At 41.0% G+C, this 26,901-nt stretch overlaps 3 protein-coding genes across 8 annotated transcripts in view; 1 reads left to right on the top strand and 2 right to left on the bottom strand.

Annotated features, from left to right (window-relative positions):
* Nucleotides 1-5,595, top strand: part of eef1akmt1 (EEF1A lysine methyltransferase 1) — an 8,486-nt gene extending 2,891 nt beyond the window's left edge. Inside the window, exons 2-5 of the mRNA XM_086266892.1 lie at nt 245-393; nt 627-709; nt 878-1,167; nt 1,414-5,595. Of these exons, the coding sequence (XP_086123018.1) occupies nt 247-393; nt 627-709; nt 878-1,167; nt 1,414-1,547 (654 nt within the window). The 5' untranslated portion in view covers nt 245-246 and the 3' untranslated portion in view covers nt 1,548-5,595. The remainder of the gene's footprint in view (nt 1-244; nt 394-626; nt 710-877; nt 1,168-1,413) is intronic.
* Nucleotides 480-5,577, bottom strand: il17d (interleukin 17d). Its single transcript, XM_086266891.1, has 2 exons — nt 4,793-5,577; nt 480-3,186 (listed from the first exon to the last, which is right to left on the bottom strand). Exons 1-2 carry the CDS (start codon nt 5,089-5,091, stop codon nt 2,871-2,873), a joined length of 615 nt encoding a protein of 204 aa, XP_086123017.1. The 5' UTR covers nt 5,092-5,577; the 3' UTR covers nt 480-2,870.
* ift88 (intraflagellar transport 88 homolog) lies at nt 3,054-26,872 on the bottom strand. Of its 6 annotated transcripts, XM_086266883.1 has the most exons (28): nt 26,623-26,872; nt 26,338-26,400; nt 26,098-26,157; nt 25,781-25,834; nt 25,595-25,658; nt 25,275-25,344; nt 24,424-24,514; nt 23,777-23,881; nt 23,173-23,275; nt 22,032-22,378; nt 21,891-21,961; nt 21,686-21,772; nt 20,963-21,062; nt 19,496-19,582; nt 19,136-19,322; nt 17,757-17,865; nt 17,018-17,168; nt 16,514-16,629; nt 16,106-16,158; nt 15,922-15,987; nt 15,703-15,809; nt 13,299-13,371; nt 11,328-11,378; nt 10,712-10,726; nt 10,466-10,516; nt 8,096-8,203; nt 6,853-7,002; nt 3,054-3,186 (listed from the first exon to the last, which is right to left on the bottom strand). In XM_086266883.1, exons 1-27 carry the CDS (start codon nt 26,701-26,703, stop codon nt 6,881-6,883), a joined length of 2,592 nt encoding a protein of 863 aa, XP_086123009.1. In that variant the 5' UTR covers nt 26,704-26,872; the 3' UTR covers nt 3,054-3,186; nt 6,853-6,880. The 6 variants fall into 6 exon arrangements, 5 of the variants coding, with proteins under 5 accessions (XP_086123009.1, XP_086123008.1, XP_086123010.1 ...); XM_086266882.1 differs by lacking the exon at nt 3,054-3,186 and having other exon boundaries at nt 6,255-7,002; nt 26,623-26,871; XM_086266884.1 differs by lacking the exon at nt 3,054-3,186 and having other exon boundaries at nt 6,255-7,002; nt 11,328-11,375; nt 26,623-26,871.
* Between the last annotated feature and the right edge of the window lie 29 nt (nt 26,873-26,901).

The following is a 26,901-nucleotide window of genomic DNA, read 5'->3' as shown; positions in this document are numbered from 1 at the left end:
TTACAACCCTATGAGCAAACAGCTAATACCCCTTTTAAACAGAGGGTCTGAATAGTGGGTGGGTGAGATTTCCTTGCTTACAGAACCAGTAGATAGCTGAGATATCCCCCCTCTATGACCTTTCAAATATTCAATAGAAAAAGTGTTTGAAACTGAGTGTTTACAGCGGTCTGCTCAGCTTTGGCTGCTCAGAGATTCCTGAAACATACGCTGACAAATAATCTGCATTGTCCTGCTCCTTCAGCCATGAGCGACAGCGATGATGATGTTCCCACTCTGTCAGCTCACACTCTGGCCGCCCTGCAGGAGTTTTACAAGGAAACGAAGGTTGTTACGGATCACAGCGCTGCACCCACAGACCAGTTTGCTGTGGGAGCCGTGGAGGAGGACTGGGTGAGTTTACGGTGTTTTGTGTTTATTTTGAAGAAGTTCAACTATTAAAACAAGACAAACCATTAATAATCACAAGGATGACCAATTCTAAACCAGATTTGCACGAAAGAGTGAAACAGACCTTTTTATTTGGAGGGTTTAATTCAGCTCATTGTCAGTAAATCGCAGTAATGTGACGGAGTTAATGAAACGTGAATGTCGGTAACAGATGTCTGTCTGTGCATGTCCACCAGCGGATGAGTCAGTTCTGGTACAGCGACGAGACAGCAACACAGTTAGCCGAGGAGGCGGTACGAGAGGCTGGAGAGGGAGGAAGGTAAAACCTCGCACACCCACATGAACACGCTGCCCGGATGTCATTAGCTGTTTTTGATTTAGTGAAACAGGAAAAAAAAATACGCTTGAGTTCTGTGACCATGTAGAATCGACGTTTGGTTTTGCTGATTGGCGAGCACTTTGTGCTTTGTGCCTCCTTTCCTCTCAGGATAGCATGCCTGAGCGCACCCAGCGTGTACCAGAAGCTGAAGCAGGGTGTGGTGGACGGTTCAGATCGGGTGTCTGCCGTGGTGTTGGAGTACGACCGCCGCTTCGCCTCCTACGGAGAGGACTTTGTGTTCTACGACTACAACAAGCCGCTGTCTCTTCCGGACAGCGTGTCTCCTCACAGCTTCGACATTGTCCTCGCTGACCCGCCTTACCTGTCCGAGGAGTGTCTGAGCAAAGTGACCCAAACCATCAAATACCTGAGCAAAGGCAAAGTGCTGCTGTGCACAGGTGAGACCCAAACAAGCTCTGATGATGGCACATAAGTAGTTTCCTCACAGAGAGAAGCCTCTGATCATCGTCTAACAACACAGTCTGTCTGTATGAGTCAAGAATAAATGCTAGCTTCTTTGATGTCACAATGAACGAGCGGCACAAGCTGCTAAAAAAAACTAGATTAGATGTGAAATTTAGTATTAAACAGTTTTTTTTGGTGTGTTTTTAACATGTGGTGTTTGGGGTGTTTCTCAACAACAGGAGCCATCATGGAGAATCTGGCAAAAGATCTCCTGGATGTAAAAATGTGCAGCTTTTTGCCCAAACACAACAGGAACCTGTCCAATGAGTTCCGCTGTTTTGTCAACTACCCGTCCCGCCTGCTGTCCTGCTGAGGAGCCGGGCATCCATCAGATCGACGCTTCGTTCCGAGCTCATGGGGGAGGGGCGACATGTGAACCATCTCACATGAAGATCAGCGTTCTCTTCACGAATACACCGAGAATGGAAAAAAATAATCCCAGTGTCTCGCCGTCCTGATGTCTGGGCTTTGGTTTGATGACTGTAAGTTTGTGATTCAGACTGGTTGCGGGAACTTTTGAAGACATGGACTTTATTTCAAGACCAAAGGTTGAACAAAAAGATGATAAGAGGCATTATGGTTCATGTAAGCTTCAGTGTTTTTCATGGTTTATTCATACAAGAGACTGAAAGTTGGGTTAATCACTGTTTTTAAATGCTACACTGCTCGAGTAGCTTTTAAGTAATAAATCTGAAAGTCTAGTCCATCTCAGGTTTTGATACCAATTCAGAGCAGATTACTGTTAGTTATTTAATCTAAATCATGAAAGACTTTTGGTCAGGTCAGCTCTGTGGTGGCAAAATGAGCGAGTAGAAGAAAAGAGTTCACGGGAATACATCACCCCGTTCAGCAAACACCCAGAAGGGTGACGAGTACATCAGCTGTTTAGTATTAAAGAGGCAGCAGGAACAACTTTTAATTTTTCTAAAGAACGTTTATTTTCTAACCGCTCAGAAAGCTCAGCTGTTAAACAATTGGGCTCTACTGGGAAACATACAAGTGTTGTATGTTTGTACAGTTACCCAGATAAGTGAGGTAACAGTCGCAAATATTTGATGTTTGCTGTTATTAAAGTGTCTGAGTAACATGAAGCGTGGGCTTGTTGCTCTGATCACCTGAGAAAGTTGCAGATGTTGTACAGCAGCAGGTGGCAGCATTGATCAGCTCATTCAGAAGTGAGGCCCTCTGTTGTTGTTTGCTTTTGTTTTGAAAGGTCTGGATCACCTAAATAACAACTACCTCCCTTTTTTTTTTACTACAGCTTGTCATGCAGAGGCAAAACTATCTGCGTTACTTGGTATGAGAGTTGCTAAATAAAACATGTGCCTCTGTACTTTTGCCAGAAGCAGACCTTCAGTTTTTATGGTGTAGTATTTGTCAAAGTTTCATTCAGTTTGTTGGAAATCTGAGTGCGTTTGTCCGATACACAGATGGTTGCGTTTTAATTCTGAACTCCAGTTCGAACTCAAAGGTTTGTCTTGTGTCGGTCGATCTGTCTGCTGAAGCTGTACTAAACTTATCTTTTTAAGTGACATTTCCAGGGGCTTCCGTTTCAGACATAATGTTCTAGCACGAGCGAATCAGCTGTAAAAAACAAACAAAAGAAAACTTCTCTGCAGCAGCAGTGCTGCTTCCGTCAAGCTTCCTTTCTTGGAGTAAAGAGCTTCCTGGCTTTAGGCTCTCTCCTCTGCAGGCTCTGGTTGCTCTTCTTCGGCCTCTTCTCCAGCAGCGGCACACAGGTGCATCCCACGGCTATGGAGACGTAGATCTCCGTGTAAGAGTGGCGGCCGCCGACGCAGGAGCCTGTTCTCCTCAGGATGACGGAGGGAGCGTAGACCAGGGTACTGCGATACTGACTGCTCTCCTCGCCGTGCGGTCCGATCAGGCAGCCCTTGCACAGGCAGTAGGCCTCGGGGATGTAGCGGGGATATCTCTTTGGGTCGTATGAGATCCTGAAAATGTATTTAATGATGTTCAATGCACTGGCAGAAACATCTTGGTACATGAACTGTATATATAAACAAGATATTTTTGTTTTGTACATTTCCCTGGAAAAAAAAAGAACCATGCAAAATTTCTTGTGACAAAATCTGAGCTCTCAGAGAACTTCTACTGATGCCATCCCTCCCTTTTCCTAATATATTGGATATTGGATGGAGCCCCAGCTGTTAAAGGGCAGGAGGCCTTACTAGAAAAGCAAATAGACTACAATAGTGTACTTCAAGAAAATTTGGGTGGCTATACCTGCACAAATATAACCTTCAGGGAACACTTAGTTCTTAAGTTCAACACAAGTTTGTAAATAAATCCTGAACAATCAGCAGCATGTTTTGTAGGCTGAAGAACTAACAGAACTTTGGACACAATAACTAAAAAAGGAATCTTGGAGGAAAATCTGGAGACAAAGGGACAAACGGAACTAAATGCACTAAATGCCTGTAAGACGTTTACAGAATGACTGCTGTAACAGGATAACAACACAGTTTACGCTTCCCGAGGGTCTAGAAGCAGAAGGTTTGGCCAGCATTCGTCCCAGAGCAGAGCGTGGAAGATGGCCCAAGAATTTCCCAGAGCTAGAAGCCTTCTGCGGGAACAAATAAATGCTCCAAACAAGAACTGAAAGGCTCAACTGCTACGCAAAGTGTTTCATAGAGCAGCTGTCATTTTGCCAAAGGTGGTGTTAATGCTTTGGCAGAAGAGATCATTGTCTCTCTTCTTTGCAGATGGTATTAATAAAGCAGTCTGGCTCAGATATTTAAGAAAATGTTACCGTTGACTTGATCCATTTACTATCACAGCTGTCATGGTGAAAGAGACTGGATTGGTCACTATTCACACCTCACCAATTAACCTAACCCATTTTTAGGCTGTGGGAGGAAGTCGGAGTACCCGGAGAGAGCCCATGCACACCAGAAAATACACTCAACAATCATCAGCTGTTACATGTTTTTCTTTAATAAACCTAGTTTTTCTAAAAGGACAAAATCTGATATATCCAGAAATGTGGGTAGAACTTAAAAGGTTGAATTAAACCTAGGAAACCGTGTGCATTGTTTAGCTGAGCTGCTGCGTTTCTGTCGCTTACATGAGATTAACATAGTACTTCAGCCTGTTTTGATGTTTTCTGCTTTATGTCAAAGTCTGTTCAAAAAGTGTATTTCGTGTATTTGTTTAGCATTAAAGGCAATCAGAAAGTTGCCGGTAGCCGTCATGATGTAGGTACTGTGAAAGCGCAACGCCTTTCAGGACACGTTTCGGGAAACATTTCATTTCACTGCGTGTTGTACTCGTGTAATTATGTATGTGACAAATGAAGAATCTTAAAATATCTAATTTAATTATACCGTGAATCCACGGCTGACAAAGTCTGTTCTGTTATTTAAATATAAAATATGTGAGCACGCACGGGTTTCTTTCTTCCAGTTGTTTCTAAATCATAATACATCCCAATAAATGTTTTTATCGCCGCCTTGTCGCTATTTTAAGCATAGCGGTGTCCAGCAGATATGAAACGTAAATGCGTTACTGGCACCGGATAAGTGTCCCTCTTGCTCTCACCTGTAGGCCCAGGGGGAGATGCTGAGCAGGTTGACCGGGAGGCGGGTCTTGCCGTCGGTCGGGACCCGTGCAGTGGTGGGGCAGGTGAGGTTAAGTTTGTCCTGCGGCTCCAGCTGCAGAGCGTGATGGAAAGCGCTCATTACTCCCACCGAGAGCCGTCCAAAAATCTCCTCCAACTTCTCCTCCGGCATGTCCAGGCAGGACCGCGTCCTGACGGTCTTGTTTCTGACCCGGGTCGCTGCTGCCGGCCGACACAGCGACAGCAGCAGTAGTAGCAGAACGTGGACTCTGTGGGGCATCTCCGCGTTTCTTCTCAGGATGTTGCTGTGCCCAAGTGCGCATCCACCGAAAAACGAACGTTTCCTTTGCGTTCTTAAGTAATGTGTCTGAGAACAAGTGACGTTTGTTCGTAAAAACAGATTTGATCGTTCACGGGTTACTTTCCTCTGTTAAAATCCAGCAAATAGTTGGAAGTGCTGGAAAGCCAGCGGCACGCACACGTTCCACGATCCTGGCGCTGAAGGCGAGGAACAGGCGCGCCACCAGGAAAACTGCAGACATTTTTTGTTTTTTGGCACTACACATCCACGGCGTCGCCAGGAGGAATAATTGCCAAATAATTTGAAATTTTCTAACAGTTTGTGAGTGTCACACCTGCTGCTTTGTGTCCATGACGAGAAGACACCACAGAGGAGTGTCTGGTTCTCATTTCTCCTGCGACGTGTGCGTAAAACCCCGACTGAGCGCTGAGGCGGTCTGATGCAGCAGCCAGAGAGAGGCTCAGTTACACTGAAGCACTGGCAAGTCCTGCCTGGCACCCAATAAAAAAAAAGAGCCCAGCGTTTATTAGAGGAGATCCTGATGCGAGTGGGAAGTCCAGCCTGTTGGATGTGGATCCTGGCTTTGCACCATCTCCATCCCTTAGACCAGAGGTGTCAAACATAAGGCCCGGGGGAGGCAGCAAAGACTCCAGTCCGGCCCACTGCTTTAGTAAATGTGACGGAGAGCTTACATTTCTGGACTTTTATATGTGTTTTCATAAGTTTTTTCATTATTGACTGTAAACTGAGATTTCTGTTTTTGTCACAATAAAAGAACATTTCCCGCGAGTTTAGTTTATAATTACAGGAAAGCCTGTCCAAGGAGCTGATTTTTTTCTTCTGTAATTTTACACATTTCTTACAGTTTAAGCCCAAACAGTCTGTCAGCATGACTGTTCTTTTATTTACTACAGCAGCTTTTGTTTACCGTGTGGAAAGACTGAGACAGACTGCTGGAACTGAACTTCTTTTTCTTGTAATCGGGGATTAAAAGTGTCGTTAAACTTCTTTACACTGACAAAAAGGGGAGTTCCACTGGTCCGGCCCACTTAAGATCAATGTGGGCTGCATGTGGTCCACAGTATAAAATAAGTTTGACATTCCTGCTTTAGATAACATGCAAATAGCTACGTAACAACGCTGCTAATGTCAGCTCTAGTTTTACCCATGCACTTTGTTTTAAAGTTTTAACAAACTGTCACATTGATACTCAGACTCAACATTATTTCCTTAATGAAATAGTTTCTCTTTTAATGATACAATAAAAGACATAAAGATGAAGAAATAAAAAAATAATAAATACAATAGAATAATTACAAAATGCAGAACATGAAACAGAATCTGGAACAGATGAATCACAAACCTTTGCCTTTAAAAGCATCAGAACGGTGAAATGTTTTCCAATTTTTAGCAATGAGCTCAAAGATACAGGGTAATAGTATGGTATGGAATAGTATGTCCTTTTCTTTGAAACCCCGTGTGCTGGACTTAAGAGCCAGAACAAAGCTGTCTGAGGTGTCTCACACTGTCATGTAACCAGCATTCCTATCACGTACAGAGGCATTCATTTCCCACGCGGACATTTAGAAATGGATACATTTTCATTTGACGAAGGACTGAGATGTCAGGTAAAGATGTTCAGTGTGAAAGAGCATCTGGACCATCATGGATTACCAACAGATGTAAATAAACATCTGCTGAACGTGAGTTTAAAACGTCCTGTGGTGAAGCTTGACTTACAAACAGAGATAGCCTTGTGCTAATGCAGCTACTCTGGCAGCAGGTCGTCTCCTAGCTCTTCATCTGCAAAGTCGTCATCCTCCACACGCTTCTTGACTCCCGTCTTTGGTCTGTCCATCTGAGGCCCCAGTGGGTCCACGTAAGACGCATCTACACACAGGAGGAACAGCTTGTGATGAAATAGTTTGGGACGCTGTATCCCGATAGAGACATAATGTCAACATTGTACATCCTTTCTACCAATGCCGTTCTTTTTCTGTGTGTGTTTTTCTCAAGGAGCGCTGCAGAGTGAGATCGTGTGCACAGACAATTTCACTGCATTTTTTGGCATTCTAAATAGATGAGTTAAGATAACTTTCAACATTTAAGTCTGCACAGGTTCATATTTTAAAAACACTGATATAAATATTACTCTGTTCCATTTTTAAACAGCTGCAATGAATTGCATTTAAGGATACATTATTCAAGTTGTTCTTTTCCCTTATACTCAGTGACCCTGCTCTGTTCGTGGTGTGTCACTGCTTGGCTGAGTTGCTGCGGTTGCTAAACTGACTTGTTGCAATGGTGGCATCCTATTACAGTGAGCGCTTTAGAACGTCTCATTCATGCACAAATGTTTGAACAGGCAGGCTGCACGGCCAGGTGCTAGATTTTATACATCTGAGGCAAAGGGACTTACAACACCTGAATTCAAAGATTAGAGGTGCGGCCCAATACTTAAATGACAACCCATGCAGTTTATCTGCAGAGGACTATCCGCTGTGTGCTGCAGACAAAGAAAAACCTTTGATAATATCTTTATGATCATCTAAACCTCAGAATGTGTTTCAACATGGGCTTGAACTCTAAATAGATACACGAATACAGCTCTTTTCTACTTTACTGGACCATTCAAAGACCTTTATAGAATTCAGTCACCCATTCACACAAGCACTTTTTTCTATGCCTGAGTGCTTTTCGATCTTTTCCAATCTAACATTCACACTACAGCTCACTGCGACTCATAATGTGGATGGCTAAATTATCAGAATTTCAGCCATCCATGTAGATGATGTTCCAGCACTAAATGAAACGAAACTGAACTAAGATGTCCATAAACCATCTGTGTGGTTATATATTTACTCATATTTTTCTAAAACAGGCACGTATGTCTTGCACAACACATGAAGTTCAAAGACATAAGATAGTTAGGTAGGTGTTATATATATATATATAACTGCAGAGAAAAATATGGTTTCCTCACCCAGTTCTTTTGGACTGCTGGCTTCATAAGGTTCATTTGAACCAGGAAGTGACCTCATTTTGGCGCTCAGACGCTCTCCTTTGGTGCTGCTGCTGCTGCGACCACTGTCTGTACAAAAACAAGCACACACCTGCTGACTCATGATCTTTTTTAAAAGCAATACTCACATTCAAAATCCTATTAAAAGCTGTTTAAATGTTTAAGCTGTTTAAAACAGCAGTGCCTCTGTCTGTGGCCTGCATGCGACTGAATATAGACGTGCAAAGTTTTCTTGCACACTTTCACGTACAAAATGTCTTTTTCATGGCCCAAGTATCTCGCTGACATTGGCTGAATGTGTGCAGAAAAAGCATTCCTCCAATGTGAAATCACAGTCACTAAATATCACTGACATGTACGACTTGCTGTACAATAATGGACGATTTTTGTGAAAACATGGCGCGGTCGAACATGCCTACTGACCAGCTGCTAAAATGCAACACTAATATGCAACACACTCAGGTACTTTTGACAGGATGTAATGAATATGCTGGATAATGTGCACATGTGTGTTCCAGGCTTATATGACAGGCTGACAGGGGCGTGTAGTGATATGAATTACAGACATGACTGCAGACAGCAGCAGCCAACATCTGGCTGCCAGGTAGCCTTGGAAACCTTAGGGGATCGGCAGCAGAAAGCTGAAAAACAGGAAGGAGGCCTGATATTCCACCTTCCCCTCATAGTCCCAAAAAAATCTCAAACTGCTGGCAAACTGAGACCTCGGTTGGAAAAATCAACGTTTCCCCCCTGCCTTCCTTTCTTGGACAGTTTCGTTTGCATTTCTCTTTTAGTTTACACAACACATGCTAGAAGCTAGGAGCTGCAACAGAAGTTTCCACAATTAAAGACGTTATAGGCTTGTTTTATACACCTCTGAAACACAAATAACCCTTTATTTTTGCAAGGAGATGGAGATCAATAGAGATGACGCAACTTTCTGGCTTTTAACTATTTTTTCTTATTAAAGATATGTTGAAAAAAAGTTCAGGTACATTAACCCAACCATATCATTTACGTTTGAAAAGGCACATCACACATGATAGAAAACACAGGTTAGAAAATCCCCACGTTTCGACACACTTCTCTCCTGTTCTGCCACTGCGTTTCACCAGATTCAGACTGCAGAACGACAGCTGTGGAAACGTGAGAAAACAAACCACCAGACTCACACGTCAGTCACGAGAGAGCTGAAGACCTGCAGACACACGAGACCACACAATACGCAGACTTTACAGAAAAGATGGAAAACTCTCAGGTGAACGAGAGGGTTTTCCCCGAATATCTCGGAGCCGTCTGAGTGCTCGCTCCCCTCCTCCTCCTCCTTTCAGTGCAAAAAATGAGCACAGTCCAACATCACGGCTGCCTGTCAAACGATTTCTGGATCAGGTCCATTTTTTCTTCTTCACTTGGGAAACTCACTTCTGCTATGCGTGCCTTGCAGTGCTTCACTCAGATGGTTTTAATCACTTAAAAGATTTCTAATGACAGGAGCTCTTATAAAATTAAAAATAAAATAGGTCTGATGCTAATGCTCCGTAGAAGAGAATCACCTGTATGTGCAGACACCTTTGCCTGACTGAAGAACTTTATCAGAGGTCATCTTAAGATTTCACAGCAGAGACTCACAGTACAAACCTAAACATGCTGTTGCTGCTACACAGCTTCCCTTAGTCTAATTTATGTGAATTTTGCTGTTTTGGCTCTTAAAGCTCATTGGCAGGTGAGCTGACTGTGCATTTGAGGGCAAACTACAGATGTAACAACTTCTGAAACATCTCTACTCTATCTCTACTTTTAAGATTAGGCTTAAAATGTTCATTTTTGCTAAAGCATATAGTTAGGGCTGGATCAGGTGACCCTGAATCCTCCCTTAGTTACGCTGCAATAGGTGTAGGCTGCTAGGGGATTCCCATGATGCATTGGGTATTTCTTCTTCAGTCACCTTTCTCACTCATTATGTGTTACTGGACCTCTCTGCACTGAATCATACTTGTTATTAATCTCTGGCTCACAGATGGCCCCGCCCCTCCCTGAGCCTGGTTCTACTGGAGGTTTCTTCCTGTTAAAAGGGAGTTTTTCCTTCCCACTGTTGCCAAAGTGCTTGCTCATAGGGGGTCATATGATTGGTGGGTTTTTCTCTGTTTGTATTATTGTACGATCTACCGTACAATATAAAGCGCCTTGAGGTGACTGTTGTTGTGATTTGGCACTAGATAAATAAAATTGAATTGAATTGAATGAACTGAGCAAAGAAACAAGCCCCAGTTTATTCAACTACAAATGGCCAGAATTACAGGCACATAGCCTGAAAGTCACAGTCTTACATACCTCTCCCCGAGTCCAGTAGTGGACTGAAGTGTTTAGACTCAGACTGAGATACTGGGAAGCAAAGAGGAAGCAGAGAGGGAATACAGATGAAGACCGAAGATCCAGAGAAGAAGATGAGAAGGAAGGAGAGATTACAGAGCTAGACTGAAGGTCTTACAGCACAGAGAGTAGCAAAAAAGTCTGCCACTTGCAATGAAAGATGATGACAATAAATGTGTCTGTGGTTTACAACCTCGCTTCTCTCACCTGCTTTGACCTCATCTTGTGCACCATGAGAAAATGAGAAAAGGATCTGGGTTTTAGTTCAACAATTTAAACGTTCAAACCAATATTTAAGCATCTGAAAGACTGAAGTAGCAAGGCTGTGATGGACAGTCTCCAGCAACCGTGTGTGTTCATTTTAACAGATGCATTTGGAGGCTCTGGCACCACTAAGCTATGGGAAGATGAAAAGTCCTAATCTAATTTATCACGACACAGAGGACTAATGGAAGCCTTGGCGGGAGAGAGCAGCAAGCGCATTAACAGGTGTCCGTTACACAAACTCATATATGAATACAACTCGACTACAGGAGCCTGCTAGAGACGTTCAGCTGCACAGCATGGAAAAGCTGGGCCTTGTTACACTTTCTGGAGGCTCTCTGGTTTGTATGGATTACATTTGAAATTTGCTCATGGTCCAGCTTTCCAGTGCCACAGCCAGCCTATTTGTCTGTATTTGATGGGGATCTGTACTGAATGTTCAGCCTCTTCAGAGTCCACTAATCCCACAGAGTGCTCAGACCTCCTCATCCTGCAGGATCCAGCAGGATGAGGAGGTCTGAGCAGATCAGGCCTCAGTGTGGTGTTTGAAAACATATACCCATAACGCTGGACTTCTTAGGAGAGATGAGGACAGGTGTGGAGATGCCTGCTGCAGCATGTGTGAACAACAGGTAGAGAGACAGAAAGAAGCAGTGAGACATAAAAATAAAAGAGTGGATCTGATGATCAAAATCATGACGACGATCGTCGTTATAGAAGAGGCATCAGAACCATTACAATGAAAATTATATTTATGTGAGCAAACTTCTCAAACTAAAATCTTGGTTTAGCTCAAGCTGCCATGAAAAAAACCTACGCCTAATAAAGTTCACAGATGTTCCTGTACTGTATGTTCATTTAACTTGAAATTACACCAAAACCCACACATGGAGATGGTTTTCAATGTGACTCTAATAAGATTTTTATAGATGTGCCTCATTCTGGGAGCTCAGTGTGCCTTTTGTGTTGCAGTACAACACAAAACAAGTGTAAGTTTAAATCCTTAATGATGTAAGGTCTGAGCAGAGAGAACGTGGATAGAGGACATGGAGAGCACAGTCTGTGGACAGATGCCACAGACAGATGTGTGGCTCTCTGTCTCTCTGCTGGCTGATTTGGGGGATCCACAGTTGTTTGATGCCACATCACCAGCACAGTTACATACTTATTGACATCTGCATTATTAACACCGCAACACAGATACAATGGGGGAAAGTAACTATCTGATCACCTGAATCTGTATGTTTGCTTGTTTCCATGGAGACACAGAATGTCAACAAAATCCAAAAATCCACAAAAAACCCCAACATTATATAAAAGTTATAAATTGATTTGCATGTCACTGACTTAAACAAGTATTTGATCCTCAAGCATAACACCTACTAAGTACTTGATGGTGAAACCCTTGCCTTGGCGATACGTTGTGGGTCATTGTCATGCTGGAAGATCCATCCATGACTCATCTTCAGTGCTCTGGCTGAGGGGAGGAGGTTCTCATCCAAGATTTTACGGTACACAGCCCCGTCCACTGGCCCCTCAGTGCAGTGAAGTTGTCCTGTGCTCTTAGCAGAAAAACAGCCCAAAGCACAATGTGTGCTTGACTGTGGGGATGATGTTCTTTGAGTCATACCCAGCATTACATTTCCTCCAAACACAGAGGGTTGAGTTGATGCTAAAGAGCTTGATTTTGGTTTCATCTAACGACAGCACTTTTCCCCAACATGATTTAGATGTTCACTGGCAAACTCAAGACTGGCCTGCACAGCCTTCTTGAGCAAAACGACCTTCTTGAGCGCTGCAAGATTTCAGTTCATTACAACACAGCGTGTTACTAATGGTGTTCTTGGAGACTGCGGTCTCGACTGCCTTCAGATCGTTAACAAGCTCCTCCCATGTAATATTGGGGTAATCCACCGCCTCATCACCATCCTCACTCCATGAGGCAACATCTTGCATGGAGCTGCAGACTGAGGATGACTGATGGTTATTTTATGTTTTTTCCATTTCCAAATAATCACACCACCAGCTTTATAAGCTACGGTCATGTAGCTCATTCCAGTCTTGTGCAGGTCTGCAATTTTGTCCCTGACAACCTCTGACAGCTCTCTGGCCTCAGCCATGGTGGTGGTGGTGAGGCTGGAATGGAAGAAGCTGATTCTGTGGACAGGTGTGCTTTATACACAAACTGAGCTCAGGAGTATTTGTAATTGATTGATCCCAATCTGTGAGAGACAGAATTCTGTTGCAGTTGTAGGGATCAAATATATTTCTACTCAGTAACATGCAAATTAATTTATAACTTTTATACAAGTTTTTTTTTCTTGAACTCTGGTTGATATTCTCTCTCTTTCCATTAAACTACCATAAAAATTAGAGACCGTTAATATCTTTCTAAAGTAAGCAATGGAGATCGAATAATTATTTACACCACTATAGGTTGATGATGTGTGGACGCACAACTCTGGACTCAGTTGCAAATAACAGCGGCGGTAATCTGTTGACCTAATTTGAAAAACAACAACCGACTCACCAGCGCTGCCTGCACTGCTCTCTCTGCCTTCTCTTCGACTTCTCGCGCTGCCTTCCCGTCCCGATTTTATCCTCTGCAAAGGGAAATAAGAGAAAAGGGTGGCGTATGAGAGAAATTGCGGGCAGGGACACAAATAACACTAAATGTGTTCTAAATGTCTTTGACTTCAAAATGCAGTTTTGCCAATCAGATTACAGCGCTTCAATAAACACTGTGCTTCATAAACAAAGTACATTTTTTTGCTATGAAAACAATCTGGCAAAAAGATAAGCCCCAATATTCAACGGAATGTGACATTAATGCGCAAAAAATATTACATACCATAAAAATGTTACATGTAAACAAGCCTTACATAAAGTCAGGGGAGTACTCTGCAGAATCACTAAAACCATAAGCAGTTAGTTTTAAAGATGATGACAAAAAAGGAAAAGAAATGAAAACAAGGATATATGATGCCACGAAAAACAACCACACAAAGCCAACGTCGAGCTCATATATTAGATTTCGGTTATTGCTATCCTCTCAGTCCTCGTGTCATGCACCGTGCAGTTTGTTTTATCAGTGGGATCGGTTGTTTTCCACTGTTTTTCAGTTTGAAGAATTTGGGGATTAACGAGTCAACCCTCCATCATTCTCTGCAGGCCTGTTTCTCTGCTCCAACAGCAGCTGGTTGTTATTTGACGAACTCATCGGTCTAATCTGTTCCTGGCTTTGATATATCACTCCACACGACCAAGGCACACGGCTCTGTTACTCTGGCTTTCTTCAAATCTTCACTGATCCCAAACCACCTCTAGTTTATGTATCACAAGTGTGTTGTTTAGAAGCCATTAAATAATAATTACATATAAGGAACAATGCATTGCAGAAGTTATTCAAAAGATGCAGTGTTAGCTGATTATTTTCTTACTCAGCTATTATTCATAATAAACAGGATATGAGAACATTCCCGTGATCAGAGTCTTGGAGTACTGCATTGGTAAAACACCTAAAAATATTTTTCTTCACAGACAAATGTGCGAAAGGTCCCATTCTGTGTTATTTGTAATCTTCATCATCAGCAGTGCGCTTAAACCCAGAAATTAAGAACAATATTAATACAGCATAAGTAAACCAGGATATTCTATTGATCATATGCAAGCAGTGGGATAAGATCCAATTAGAAACAAGCAACATTGTTGGCCTATGTAATGTGGTTCCATGACTTGGGTCTTGAGTTAATCTAGGTTTAGATTGGGAAAGAAAACACAGGCTTTATGCTAACCATCACAGAAAATGAGATTGATCCCTTTGGCTGCTTATATTCAAACCACTGACCACTTTTCTAATTCATTCTGACGTTTCATGTGACACTGAACAACTCAAACTGCTCTGGCATCAGACCTGAGAACAGCTCTCCAAACACTAAAGCTGTTTTGAAAAAGACCCGAGATTACTATCAGCCAGGTGTTAAACAGCTGTACAGCATCTGTTTGATTCATGGAAAATAGAGACGAAAAACAGCTGTTTTTCATGCAGCTGCAGAGTTGCAGTGACCACGGTCCAACGTTGCATCTAAAGGAAACGCGCGTGTTTTAAATCAGCGAGCGCTCATCCAGGAACAGACGTCAGGGTTCTGTTAAAAAAAGTGATGAAAAGATGATTGATGAAAGTGCCCGAAAGGTCTCTAATGTACAACTGCAAAATACACAAGTAATTCATCAGGCAGCATGTTAACATGCATCAGATGGACCCACTTATACAAAACAAAGTGGAGTGTGTGGAGTTTAATTCATGCAAATAGATCTCGGATGTTGTTCCTGGGATCTGCTGGAGCCTACCTTGGGGGTCACTGCACCGAGCGCTCCGATTACCACTCGGACCACTTATTATGAGCCCTTGGTACTTCTCCAGCTTCTCATGTTCCTTCTTCCTGATGTTGTTGTCAATCTGTATAGCTACATCTATCACTACGGCTGTCTTCTTCTTCTTGTCTACCACCACTATGTCCCACAGGATCTTAGCTCAGTCATTCTCCACCACCCTGAGGGGGCATACTTGGCACATATGTTTCTGTACACTATGCCGGCCACTTGGTTATGGCGTTCCATGTATGCCTTGCCTGCTAGCATCTTCCACCCTGCTGTTATGTGCTGGATTGTCTCAGGGGCATCTTTACACAGCCTGCACCTGGGGTCTTGCCTGGTGTGATAGACCCCAGCCTCGATGGATCTATATGTTATAAATATGTGTGTGTGTCACCATTATTAAAAATCAATTCCATTTTATTTCTATCTTTGTTAGTGAACTTTTTGTGGGGGGGTTTCTGCAAATTATTTTCAAGTCTTTTTTTTTATTAAATGTAGAATTGAGATCTGCCAAACAGATCATTAGTTTATTTACTCAGAAATGTCTGACAGAATACCTGCTCTCTGATTTCCTTCATCTTCTCTACCTTCTTCAGTTTGGTGGCGTAGTCTTGGGCTTCCTTCAATTGCATATCTGTGCACAGCCGCACCAGGAAACGCAAGCCTGCACCAAACAACACACACACACACTCTTTAATTTTACACTCTGATCAGGGCACCATCTGTTGCTGGTCAAGAGTTCCGTTGAAAACTGTGTAACAAGCTGGATCAATTACATTCCACATTTTCTGGAAACTTTCGGTGGATTTCTTTATAAGTTTCCAGTGCTTTCTGGGAGTTTCCTGTGAAAGAGGAAAAGAAGAAGAACAAAAAAATGAAATGAACTCTGCTAGCTCACATTGCAACTTTGCTTTGTTGTTTTATTGCCATGCAAGCTGAGGCGAAACGTGTTTTTCTCACCACTTCGTCTGTAGCAGCTTGCCACCATTAGCTGCCACTTCACCTGAGTTGGTCTGAGGAGCAGAAACACATCTGATCAATATAAACACACAAACCAACACCTGACTTAAATCATTTTGCTGACCTCATATCAGTATGCCAGTACCACACTGAAATAGTTAATATATTTTAATAATTGATACCACGTAACAAAAAAGGTGGAACTATGTGCCTCAAGATTAGAGAATGTGAAACAACTTCACTAATTTTTTCTGCAACAGTTCCATATAAAACGAGAGGCTTTCACATTCATTTAAGTTTGAAACTCATTTAAAGGGCTTCCATAAAAACCTTAGAGTGTGAACTTACAATTTTTTACCAACCCATCCGTGCTATCTGTTTAAAATAATCTAAATAGTAGTTACTTACTGTATTAGCGTGGCTCTTTCAAAGTACTGAATGGCTTTCTCACAGAACTGTGTCTCAATGTAGTAAGCTCCGAGCCACTCAATCACATGGATGTTGGAGGGAAAGTACCTAAAGGACTGGACAGCAACAACGTAACAACATTAGTTAGCTTAAAGTAGTGGTGTCAAAAGTAGGGGCTGGGGGCCAGGATCAGGACAGCAGAGGGTCCAATCCGGCCTGTGTTTAGATAATGTGAAGAAGGGCATAAATCTTTTACTTTTATCTGCACTTTGAGAAGTTTTACAGCCTTTTGTACTGCTAAATATCTCCATCATGGTCATTCATACTACTCTAACATAATTAACTAACAGATGAGCAAAAAAGTGACAAAAAAAACAAACAATTTTTTCATTGTACAAATTGCTGTTTTTTACAATGGGTCCACAGACAAAAAATATACTGTTAACTTCTGTACAGTGTAATTTAGAGAGAAAACCCCCCGCCATGAAATTAAGCTTCTGGTACCTCATAATAGTACTGGAAAGCCTGGGATTTGTCCCCCTCGCCATCATGCAGTTCTCCCAGCTTAGCCAGTGCCTGGGCGTCTGTGGGAGTTACACTGATGACCTGCATTAGCCACTCGATTGCTTGTTCGGGATTTTCTAGAAGCTCATAGCTGGGATCAAAGTGTTAAGAACTAATAGATGCTCATGTGATGATATATGGACAAACAGGCTCGAATCCCTGAATGAACACATTCCAACAAACCCTAAAGTACATACAAGTAAAAACAGATCATCTGTGTGACATACAAACGATCACTAGAGCCTGTCTGACACAGTATTTTTAAGACTATATCAGACTATATACTGATATTTGGCGATTTAGAACTCAGATATTCCAATATATCGTCTAAAAATGTTTTCTTTCACACACAGCAAAGAAACCAAACAGATTTATGTTTAGGAGTAAAGGCTGCCTTACTCTGCTCAGATCAGCTGGTTTTTGTGTTTGTGTCTTTCTAAATATGTTGTTGGCAACAGGGGCATCGTATGGTGCCCCCTGGTGAACAAACTATGCAACATCAATGGACTTTGACACTTTGTAATGGCATTTCTCTCACGTCTTCTTTACTTCTCTAATTTTCATTGATTGTCTCTTACAAATGCCGATAACAATAGAAGAACAAATAGCTAATATTGGGCGATTGTACTGGCCCGCTGATAAAACCATCTCCACATAGCACTTGTTAGCAGTGGGATACAGGCTGGCCAGCTGGTACATGACTTGGGAACTGTTCCTCAGAATGGCATGGAGCTTCAGGAAGCAGTCCAGAGCCTCCTCTAGGCGATTCAGTCTTTGATAAGTCAGACCTGGAACAAGGTTTAGGGGAAAATTCAGTCACGTAACTGTGCCTCTATGTTAATAATAATCACACATATATACCACATGTTGGTGTAGTTTTATTCCAGCGATACCTTTTACTTAAGATGACTTTAAAATTTGGATGCTGTTGTTTAAAGAGCTACCGTGTCTGTGAATACGATAGCTCCAAAGGTTTTAAATGAATTCTGAGAAAACTTTGTATAGGTGTAGAGTCGGGTCATATTAACAAACCATTTAAATTTCATTAACATCAACCAAGGTCTTCAAGGTGAACTTAAAGATTTATTGGCTGAAAACAGACCAAAACGCCTGATAAGTTATGTTAACTAATGTTAGCCTGATAACTGAAACTAAGATTCTGACAACTGTGGTGTGTACTGTCAACAGAAAGTACCCATGAAGCTTTCAAATATCATGTCTCATTTGACCTCTGACCTCTCCTTTAAGGTCAATAGCTTGATCTGAAGGTTAAAGTAATAACAGTAGATAGAGGTAATTAAAACTATTTTTCTTACTGCAATTGTTTGTATTAAAAACATTTATAAAATGGTATATGGGAATTTTAAATCTCACATTATAGTTTGCATCCAAATATGTCACATTTGACCTCTGACCTCAATTTTGCATCTGCCTTTCTTTCAAATTGACCCAAAAATGCATGCTATCTTTAAAGAAAGTATTGTCAAGAGAAAGAAAATGAGCTGCCTACTTGGTTAGAAACATGCTGTAGTATATTATTATATAATAAAATAAGGTTATTTGTGTCCACGTATTGATAAATCAATGCCAATTATCCATTACCTACTCCTACATAATCTTTAAACACAAAATACAATACAATTAAAAGTAAATACTTCGCAGAGAGTGAGCTGCCCTGGGGGAGGTTTGTGCTCTAAGTGCTTCTTGTTATTTATGTATTTGTGCACATTCCAATAGAGTCGGTCATGCTGTGTCCACACTTATTCTCAATGTAGCCTCAGCCAATATTCTGATACTCATAGCAGAATGCTGGATGAAGATACACAGAGATTTAGACAGGGCACTTATGGCCTCACTATATTTTCCTAACAGTCAAGAGTCTGAATTTAAAGTTCAACCAGTGCTTGCAGCAAATATTAACAGACCACAGTTCAGAGTGCAGCAAGCTCTTGTTGTTCATTCCCAAATGATTCTTGCACGTCCAATTGTTGTTGCGCAATACATCAAACCTCCTGCTTATCTACTACCGCATTACAGCTGCAGTTAAGGAGCACTTACCCAGGTTGTAAAGGCCTTCGGTGCACGAGGAATCATTCCTCAGTGCTTCTTTGTAGAACTCTGCAGCCTTTTCATAGTCCTGTTTGACAAACACCGTGTTGCCCTTGTTGATAAGTGCTGCTGGGTTGTAACGATCAGCATTCATAGCAAGGTCGGCATATCGGTCAGCCTGGTCGTAGTCTTTCTCCTGTTAGGGAAATTACAAGAGAAGAGAATATGGTTGTTCAATCATCTCCCAACAGTAACATTTAGTATTACATTTTTTTAACAGCAAACCTCCAAATATTTTGCTGATTTTAAGTGTTTTAAATTTTCAGAACTTTTCAGTCTAATGTTATTTTATAATCAAGAGATTCTTACCAGAAAATAGAGGAAAGAGAGGTTAGTGGCTGCAGCGCTCTTCACTCTGCTGTCCTTCTTCTCAAATGCCTTCAATGTTTCCACTGCCTGAAAACACACAACTCATTACAATCAGGGTAACACTCTGTACTAAAGCTCCTCCAGTACAGCATTCTCAGTAATAAATGATATTTTAAGTACAAGCGTATTTCCCCAGCATGTAACACACAAAGAAACATAGAAAAGACACATAAATTTACTGAATTGTTAGTCAAAGAATCAACGACAATATTATTAACCATTAATAGCCAATCACTGATAAATTACATATGCATCTTCACATTTATGGTGAAGATACTTGGACATTTTGGCATTTTTTTCTAAGAACATTTGAAGGTAAGCTGTAATTCTGCTTCATTCCTTACATCTGTTTATGCGTCACCTTCACTGTGTGCTGTGCTCTGGTGAAGTAAATATAATGCTTTGCAAGTTTAAAGTCAGTCCCTTTCCCCTTTTTGTCTAACTGACTGTCTCTGTGAGTATGTTACATTCTGGGGAAAATTTCCCAACTGTATTAGTGAGTAAGGATTAGCATTTTCACAAATCACCAGCTTGGCTACAGCTGCACAGATGACCACCAGTTACATCACCAACACTCCTGTGTGTAAATACTGTAAAAGCACCACAGCATGCATCAGATGTAAAACCAGCGGTTACAAGATAGTTAGTTACTACAGTGAGTCCTTTAATCTTAGCCACAAAGCAGCTCCACACATGGCTGCATGTCCTCCACTGTTCAGTTGGATATTATTATTAACAAAGAATACGTTCAGCACAAAGATTTTCCTGAGCAGTCTGTGGGGCCTAAACCAATAACTGCCTCACAAACGTCTCCTTGCAGTGGCATTATTTGGGTAAAAGACGTCCTTATGAAGCAACAAGTTAAGGGGGACAAACCCAGTACAATCTAAATGTGGACATGGGAATGAAAGGCAGACATACCTCAACCTTAGGCATGCAGATGGGGAGGAAACAAAAGCAAAAAGGCAATGAGAAGATGAAATACTCAGTCGGACACTGAGCTCTGTTCAAACAGCCTCAACAAGAGAAAACGCACACGTATGAATAGTGCTGAGCAACAGTATTACAACATTGTTATAAAAAGAAAAGAAAAAGATGGAAACACAAATTAATGTAAACGGATAACGAAGAACAGGTTTCACATGTTTTAAGGGAATTACACTTCCATAAATTGAATGCGTGTGATCCTTACTTAATCGCATCGACTTTTTCGGTTTGGCAAATATTACCAAAGGTATCAATTTATATGACAGCCACATATGATGGAAGCTACTAAAGCCTCATTTTGATGTCTTATTATGGTCTAAAATTTAGTTTGGCAGCAAATTATTAAGAGTGGAAGGTGTGGTTGTAAAATACACAGACCAGAAAAGAAGGAAGTACCCTTAATGCTGCTGATACTCTCACCTGTTTGAAGTCCTTCTGTCTGAGGTAGGTGATGGCTTTGTTGATCTCTAAATCATTGGCAAGCTCGACATACTGAGAACTCTTCACCATGTCGACACACCTTAAAAAAAAAAAAGAAAACATACATTCACTATCTTCACGTGTCAAATGCCAGCATTCGATTGATCACTGTAAACAGCAGGTGCATAAATGGAGAATAATTAAGCAATTGTTTGATTTTGACTTATGTTTCTCAATATTGAAATGGTCCTCTCCAACATACTAATGTGCATTAGTGCACATCAATGCACATGTCGAGTACTTTTACGAGTATTCAACATGTATTATGTTCATTTAAAAACCTAAATAAGAAAGCATTAGGGAGAGAAATTGTCGAAATAATAGTAGAGCTTGAGGTTTATTGTCAGTCTGCTCCAGAAAAATGTTCAGAAAATGTGATCAAACTAGTGTGCAGAGAAGTTTAGGCAAGTAAAGGAACTTTGGAAAGTCCCTCACACCACCACTAAAGAAACGAGAGCCACTGGAAGACTCAAACAATTAAAACTAGAGCTTTTTTTTTTAAACGTTCAAGCAATGAAGTTGGGACATTTATGTAATTGTAAATGAACTGTAAATATACCACAGTTAGGCACTGTCACAATTTTCAGTTATTCAATGACAAACAAACATACCATGCTCACATTAAAGTCTTTAGATGCAAAGAAAAAGACAGCAGTAACAAACCAGTCAAATCCAGTAGCAAACAAAGTCTCAATCGCTGGGGCAATGAGCTTGGCTGCTGTCATGATGTATTTCTCAGCCAGGGTTTTTCTATGAACAGCATACAGGAAGTCAGAGGAACAGGTGAATTAAGGGGGGGGGGGGGAAGTAACACAGAGGACTGATGGAGCAAGACAGAGTTGGGTTTGTGTTGTGAATATCTTCTTACAGATCTCTCTCCATCTGGTGAAGTTTGTCATTTTTAATGGCTTCAATGACCATATTGGAGCTGGTGTCTTCCTGAAAGAGTTGGCAGAACTAGACTTAATTAATGAAATAATAATAAATGCTGTAATAAAATATCACTCACATTGGAAGGGATGTATTTGTCTTCATCATCAATGCCCAGAGGAACAGAAATGAGCTTCTGAAAGGCCTTCTTCATCCTCTCTCTGTCACCGATAGCATAGTAGCACAGGATAAGGTTGAAGCCTGTCTTGATATTTGGACTCTCGCTCATGATGTGCTCGAAAGACGTAATGGCATCTGTGTACTGGCCCATGCAGATAAACACTACACCGATATTCTGCATGATCTTGATCCTCATTTCTTTGTGGGCATTTGTTATCTGATCCAGCGCCATTCGGTAGAACTTGATGGCTTTAGGATAGTTCTTCTGTTTAAAGTAGATGTTGGCCATGTTGACTTTCAGGCGGCCTGGAACAGCAGCATGCATAGTTTGACGGAAAAACCACAAGACAAGCGATACAACAAAGAATTTACAATGTATGTAACATGACTTTTTTCTTATGTGTCAGTGATCTGGGACTATTTAACACAATGCCACAATTTTCCCAGCAGTAAAAATCCAAGATACTGCAAAAATACACCAAGAGCTACACCTCAGAGTCTACAGGCCTCAGTTATCATGTTAAAGCTCATGAGAGTACAATTAGAAAATGATTGATCTAGTATGGCTTCGATATACGTTTCTACAAGAAGAGCATAGCTTAGATTTGCACTCATTGAGACATCCATGTACGCGTCTTTATACCAAAGTATTGTCGAGTCAAACGTGAGGCCACCTGCAAAGCGTGGGTGTTACTGGGTCATGGGGAGGACAATGATCCCATGAAAACAAGCAGATCTATAACAGAATGACTAAAAAAAGAAAAGAATCAACACGCTGCAATAAACGAGTCAGAGTGCAGACCTCAACATGATTTAAATCCTGTGGTAGGTCCTTAAGAAAGCTGTGGATAAATGAATGCCTGAAACCCTGAAGGAACTGAAGCAATGTTGTAAAGAACAGTGAGCCAATATTCCTCAACAACAACAGGAAACACTGATAAAGTCATTGGGATAAATATTACTTGAAGTTGCTGCTGCTGAAGGTATTCCACAAGCTTTCATGCGGTGTATAAAACTTCATTTTCACATGATTGTATTTACAAGGGCTGCCACATTCTAAGTACACCAGCAGTGAGTGTGAAGCTGAGCGGCCTGCTCACCTGCGTTACTGAACATTTTATTCTTCACAATGATCTGGTAGCTGTTCAGGGCCTCTGGGTACATTTCATTGTTTGTGTATTGGTTGGCAAGGTTGAGCAAAACCTGTAATGGGAGAAACATTTAATATTTCTAAATAAAATAATTAAAAACTGATGTTAGAAATTGATTCTCAAAAACAAACTTTAAATTGTATCTGTCTTCTGCGAGCTGTTCCTTCCTAAATAGCTGAGCCATGAACACAAACATCTGAGATGATTTACTTTAATATTTTAATATGAAACAATAATAATAATTTACTCTGAATGAGATAAATAAGAACAGATTTTGCATACACTACTGAGTAAGCACTTGTGGTTTATTTCTACAGTTATTGTAGACCAGGAGGATATGGAGCATTTTAAATGAAAAGTACAACTTTGATTTATTTTTGACTGAAAAAACCCCCTCTCTTGCTTATTTTTACTTATCACTTATCAGTTTGGTTTTTCAGGCATTAAAAAGTAGTTTTTTCAAAAGAAAATCAACACCAGACTGTTCTTTTAGAAAGCAAATCATTACTCATGAGTGCAGAGTGTAGAACAAGCATACAGCAGCCTGACTTACAGAGTACGTGAGGTCTAGATTTATATGGTCTGCACTGCCAGACTGTTCCCTCTGTCTGACCAGGGCTCTCTCCTTCCGCCCTGCCTCTTTGGCTTTTTCAAGGGCCTGTAGACACAGACACAGACCCACACAAACACACACAGCAAGTAAGCCACTTCTGGGTAATAATCAGAAGTAATTATGAATAAACACTCTGCTGCAATGATGTAACAAGTTTTTCCTGCCCATTAGACATTCTGGTGCCGACCAAAAAGGCCTTGGCCTTCCACAAGATGAAAATTACCTGTAATAACAATATTTTTAAAAACAGCTCTTTTAATTTTTCAGAAATCACAGCAAACCACACACTGCTGTTATGTGACATAACACATTGCCTGTAAAATATTAGACCAATTTTCCTCATGTATGAAAAACCACTGGAAATGGGAAGGTTGATAAACTTCAAGTACTTTGTCCTAACAGCCGTTTTAGGTATTACTCTGGTAGAAATGTAAGCAGTTTTTATACTGCTTACATTTTTATACTACTGTGAGAGAGCTGACACAGTTAAAAATGAATTATGACAAACTGCCCCACTTGGAGAGCCTTCTCTTTAAATCCAGACAGTCAACATTAGTAAAAAGTTTGTTAAAGAGTGAAAGGCTTACCACTTGTAAGGCTCCCATGCTCTGTGCCATGCAGCTCTCCTCTATCAGGTCATTCACTTTCTTCTCCAAGATTTTGATCTTCTCCTCAGGCCTGCAAGAACATGATGAGAGTGAAACATTTGTCAGTTTATAATAGCTGGTAATAAGAGGCCCAAGGTGTGCCAAGAAAATATCCCCCACACCATTACACCATCACTCCCAGCCTGAACCACTGGTGCGAAGAAGGATGGCGAAATGTTTTTGTGTTCCTTATGCCAAATTGTGACCCTACAATCAGAATTTCACAAGCGATGCTTTCTTTCTGTTCTTCTAATCTATTCTATTAGTTTCAGTGACCCTCTAAACTGTAGCCTCAGCTTCCTGTACTACCTAACAGGAGGGTCACATGGCGTGGTCTTCTGCTGATGTAGCCCATCTGCTTTAAGTTTTGATGTGCTGTGCATTCAGCGATGCTCTTCTGCATACCTTGCTTGTAAAGAGTGGTTGTCTGTTACCTTCCTATCATCTCAAAGCAGCATCAGCACGACAATTTCAACTAGAAAATTGCCACTCCCAACAGATCTGCAGTTTTTTAAACACTCAAACTCAAACCAGGCTGTTTCAAGCAAACAGTCATGCCCCGTTCAAAGTCATTTAAATCACATTTCTTTCCCGGATGCAAGGTTTCAACTTCAGCAGGTCATCTTGACCATGTTTATGTGCCTAAATTTACTGAGTTGCTGACATAAGACTGGCAGATTAGATATTTGCATCAAAGAGCAGTTGAACAGGCATACCTAATGAAGTTGCAGAGTGAGTGTACTGCATAGCATTTTCACACTGAAACAAAGCAGTCTAAAGTGATAACTTACGTATCCTCATTCTTTGCTTCGAGTGCAGGTGCAGGACCCCTGGACTGGCCCAGAGGGTCAAAGGCTGAGCCTGAAAATATAAATCATACCAATTCATCACTATATAACTGCAAGGGGAAAGACACAGAACTTGCATCTATAAATATGTCCTTACAGGAATGCACAGAGGTTTATATTAACAAAAAAATGCAATTTTTTTTTTTTATTGTTTTATGTTAGAAACACTCAACTGTACCTATTCCTGAAGTATACAATAATAACTTTTAAATCATTATCGACACGCAAAAGACAATAGATGAAACAGACAACTTTAAACTCACCACGACTCAGGGAGGAGGTGTAACCTGCTGCTTTGACGGCAGTCATTGGACGGGCTGACCCATCCTGGTACATTTGCAAAATAACAAAAAATACATATATAGTAAACACTAATTATAAAAAAACTAATCTAACAAAACTATGCAAGACCTTATTTGCACATTTGATTGTTCAATAATACTTCTCACCTGTACAGCTCCAGTCATGGGTCGTCCCATTGAAGAGGCCATATGAAGCCGAGCCTTTGTGAAACAATAAGTATTAATATTGTAATCAATAACAATAATTTAGGTCTTTTTAACATGTAGATATGAAAAAAACGTTCCACATAAATGCTTCACAGTAATGAAACAATCACCATTGGCTGCACATCTTGTCACTGATCATTGATTTAATCTGAGCAACTTTCAACAAAGAACTGCACTTTGACGGAGGTATCTGTATTTGTTGTGCTCATTCAAAAATGTTTCACTTTTAAAGGATCATTTTATTTCATTGTACTTACGCCAAAAGAAGAAGCTAAAGATCGAGGTCCAATGGGAGTGCCAGGAAACTTGGCAGTCATCTAGAAAATTAAAGACATGATATATTAGTAGTTAAACGATTTATACACCTCCAGAAAACCCCTCTCTCTCTCCCACTTACTTACTCATTCACTCACACAAACAAACAAACAAACAAACAAACAAACAAACACACACACACACACACACACACACACACACACAGAGTATTTGGCACTTACCGGGGGTCTTCTTCCATGACTTGTCCTCACTGCTTGCTGGAAGCCCACATCATTCTCCAGCTCCTTAAAATTAGTCAACAATTAGTCTTCATTTTTTACATAGTGGGCCGACGGAAGAGCAGACATTTTTTACACAAACAATTTTGAAATAAAACTTTGAAGTAATTAGTCTTTCGCCATGCCACTATCTCGACCTCATATAACCAACATTAATTTTTCAAAGTTGATTTTCTATACGCTTAGAAACAATGTGCTAATATAGTGTTAGGTTAGCGGTTAACTTACCTCCGAGTCAAATGTCGGATTATAATCATTGTAACCCGAATAAAGGTCGTCCTCCTCCACAGCCAGATGCACATGTTCCATTTCTGTTTCTCCGGAAAGGTAGTGTATGAAAATAATCCTCAATGTGTGGCAAACAAACAGTTTTCTATGCGCGATAACTGATAATATTTTGTTGTCCTTTTAGGATTTCGTCCCACAATTCAACGCGGCACGGGCGGGACAGTTTCCTTTTCAAACCTCTGATTGGTTTTTCACGCGTCCATCATCGTCTGGCCTCAA

The sequence above is a fragment of the Aulonocara sp. 'chitande type north' Nkhata Bay genome, linkage group LG16 (genome assembly GCF_057382095.1).
Source record: "Aulonocara sp. 'chitande type north' Nkhata Bay isolate Kocher_YH1m ecotype deep benthic linkage group LG16, A_spYH_male_GT1.1, whole genome shotgun sequence".
NCBI lineage: Eukaryota > Metazoa > Chordata > Actinopteri > Cichliformes > Cichlidae > Aulonocara > Aulonocara sp. 'chitande type north' Nkhata Bay.
This window is presented reverse-complemented; position numbering and strand designations above follow the sequence as displayed.

Bases quoted from the DNA above. Each gene is read 5' to 3' on its own strand.
- il17d (XM_086266891.1), bottom strand. From the start codon at position 5,091: ATGCCCCACAGAGTCCACGTTCTGCTACTACTGCTGCTGTCGCTGTGT. The intron at 3,187-4,792 runs GTGAGAGCAAGA...ATACATTTTCAG, and splicing joins ATCTCCCCCTGGGCCTACAG to GATCTCATACGACCCAAAGA.
- ift88 (XM_086266883.1), bottom strand. From the start codon at position 26,703: ATGGAACATGTGCATCTGGCTGTGGAGGAGGACGACCTTTATTCGGGT. The intron at 25,835-26,097 runs GTAAGTACAATG...TGTTTCACAAAG, and splicing joins CTTTAGCTTCTTCTTTTGGC to GCTCGGCTTCATATGGCCTC. The intron at 15,810-15,921 runs GTAATTGATCCA...TGTTTGGTGCAG, and splicing joins GTTTCCAGAAAATGTGGAAT to GCTTGCGTTTCCTGGTGCGG.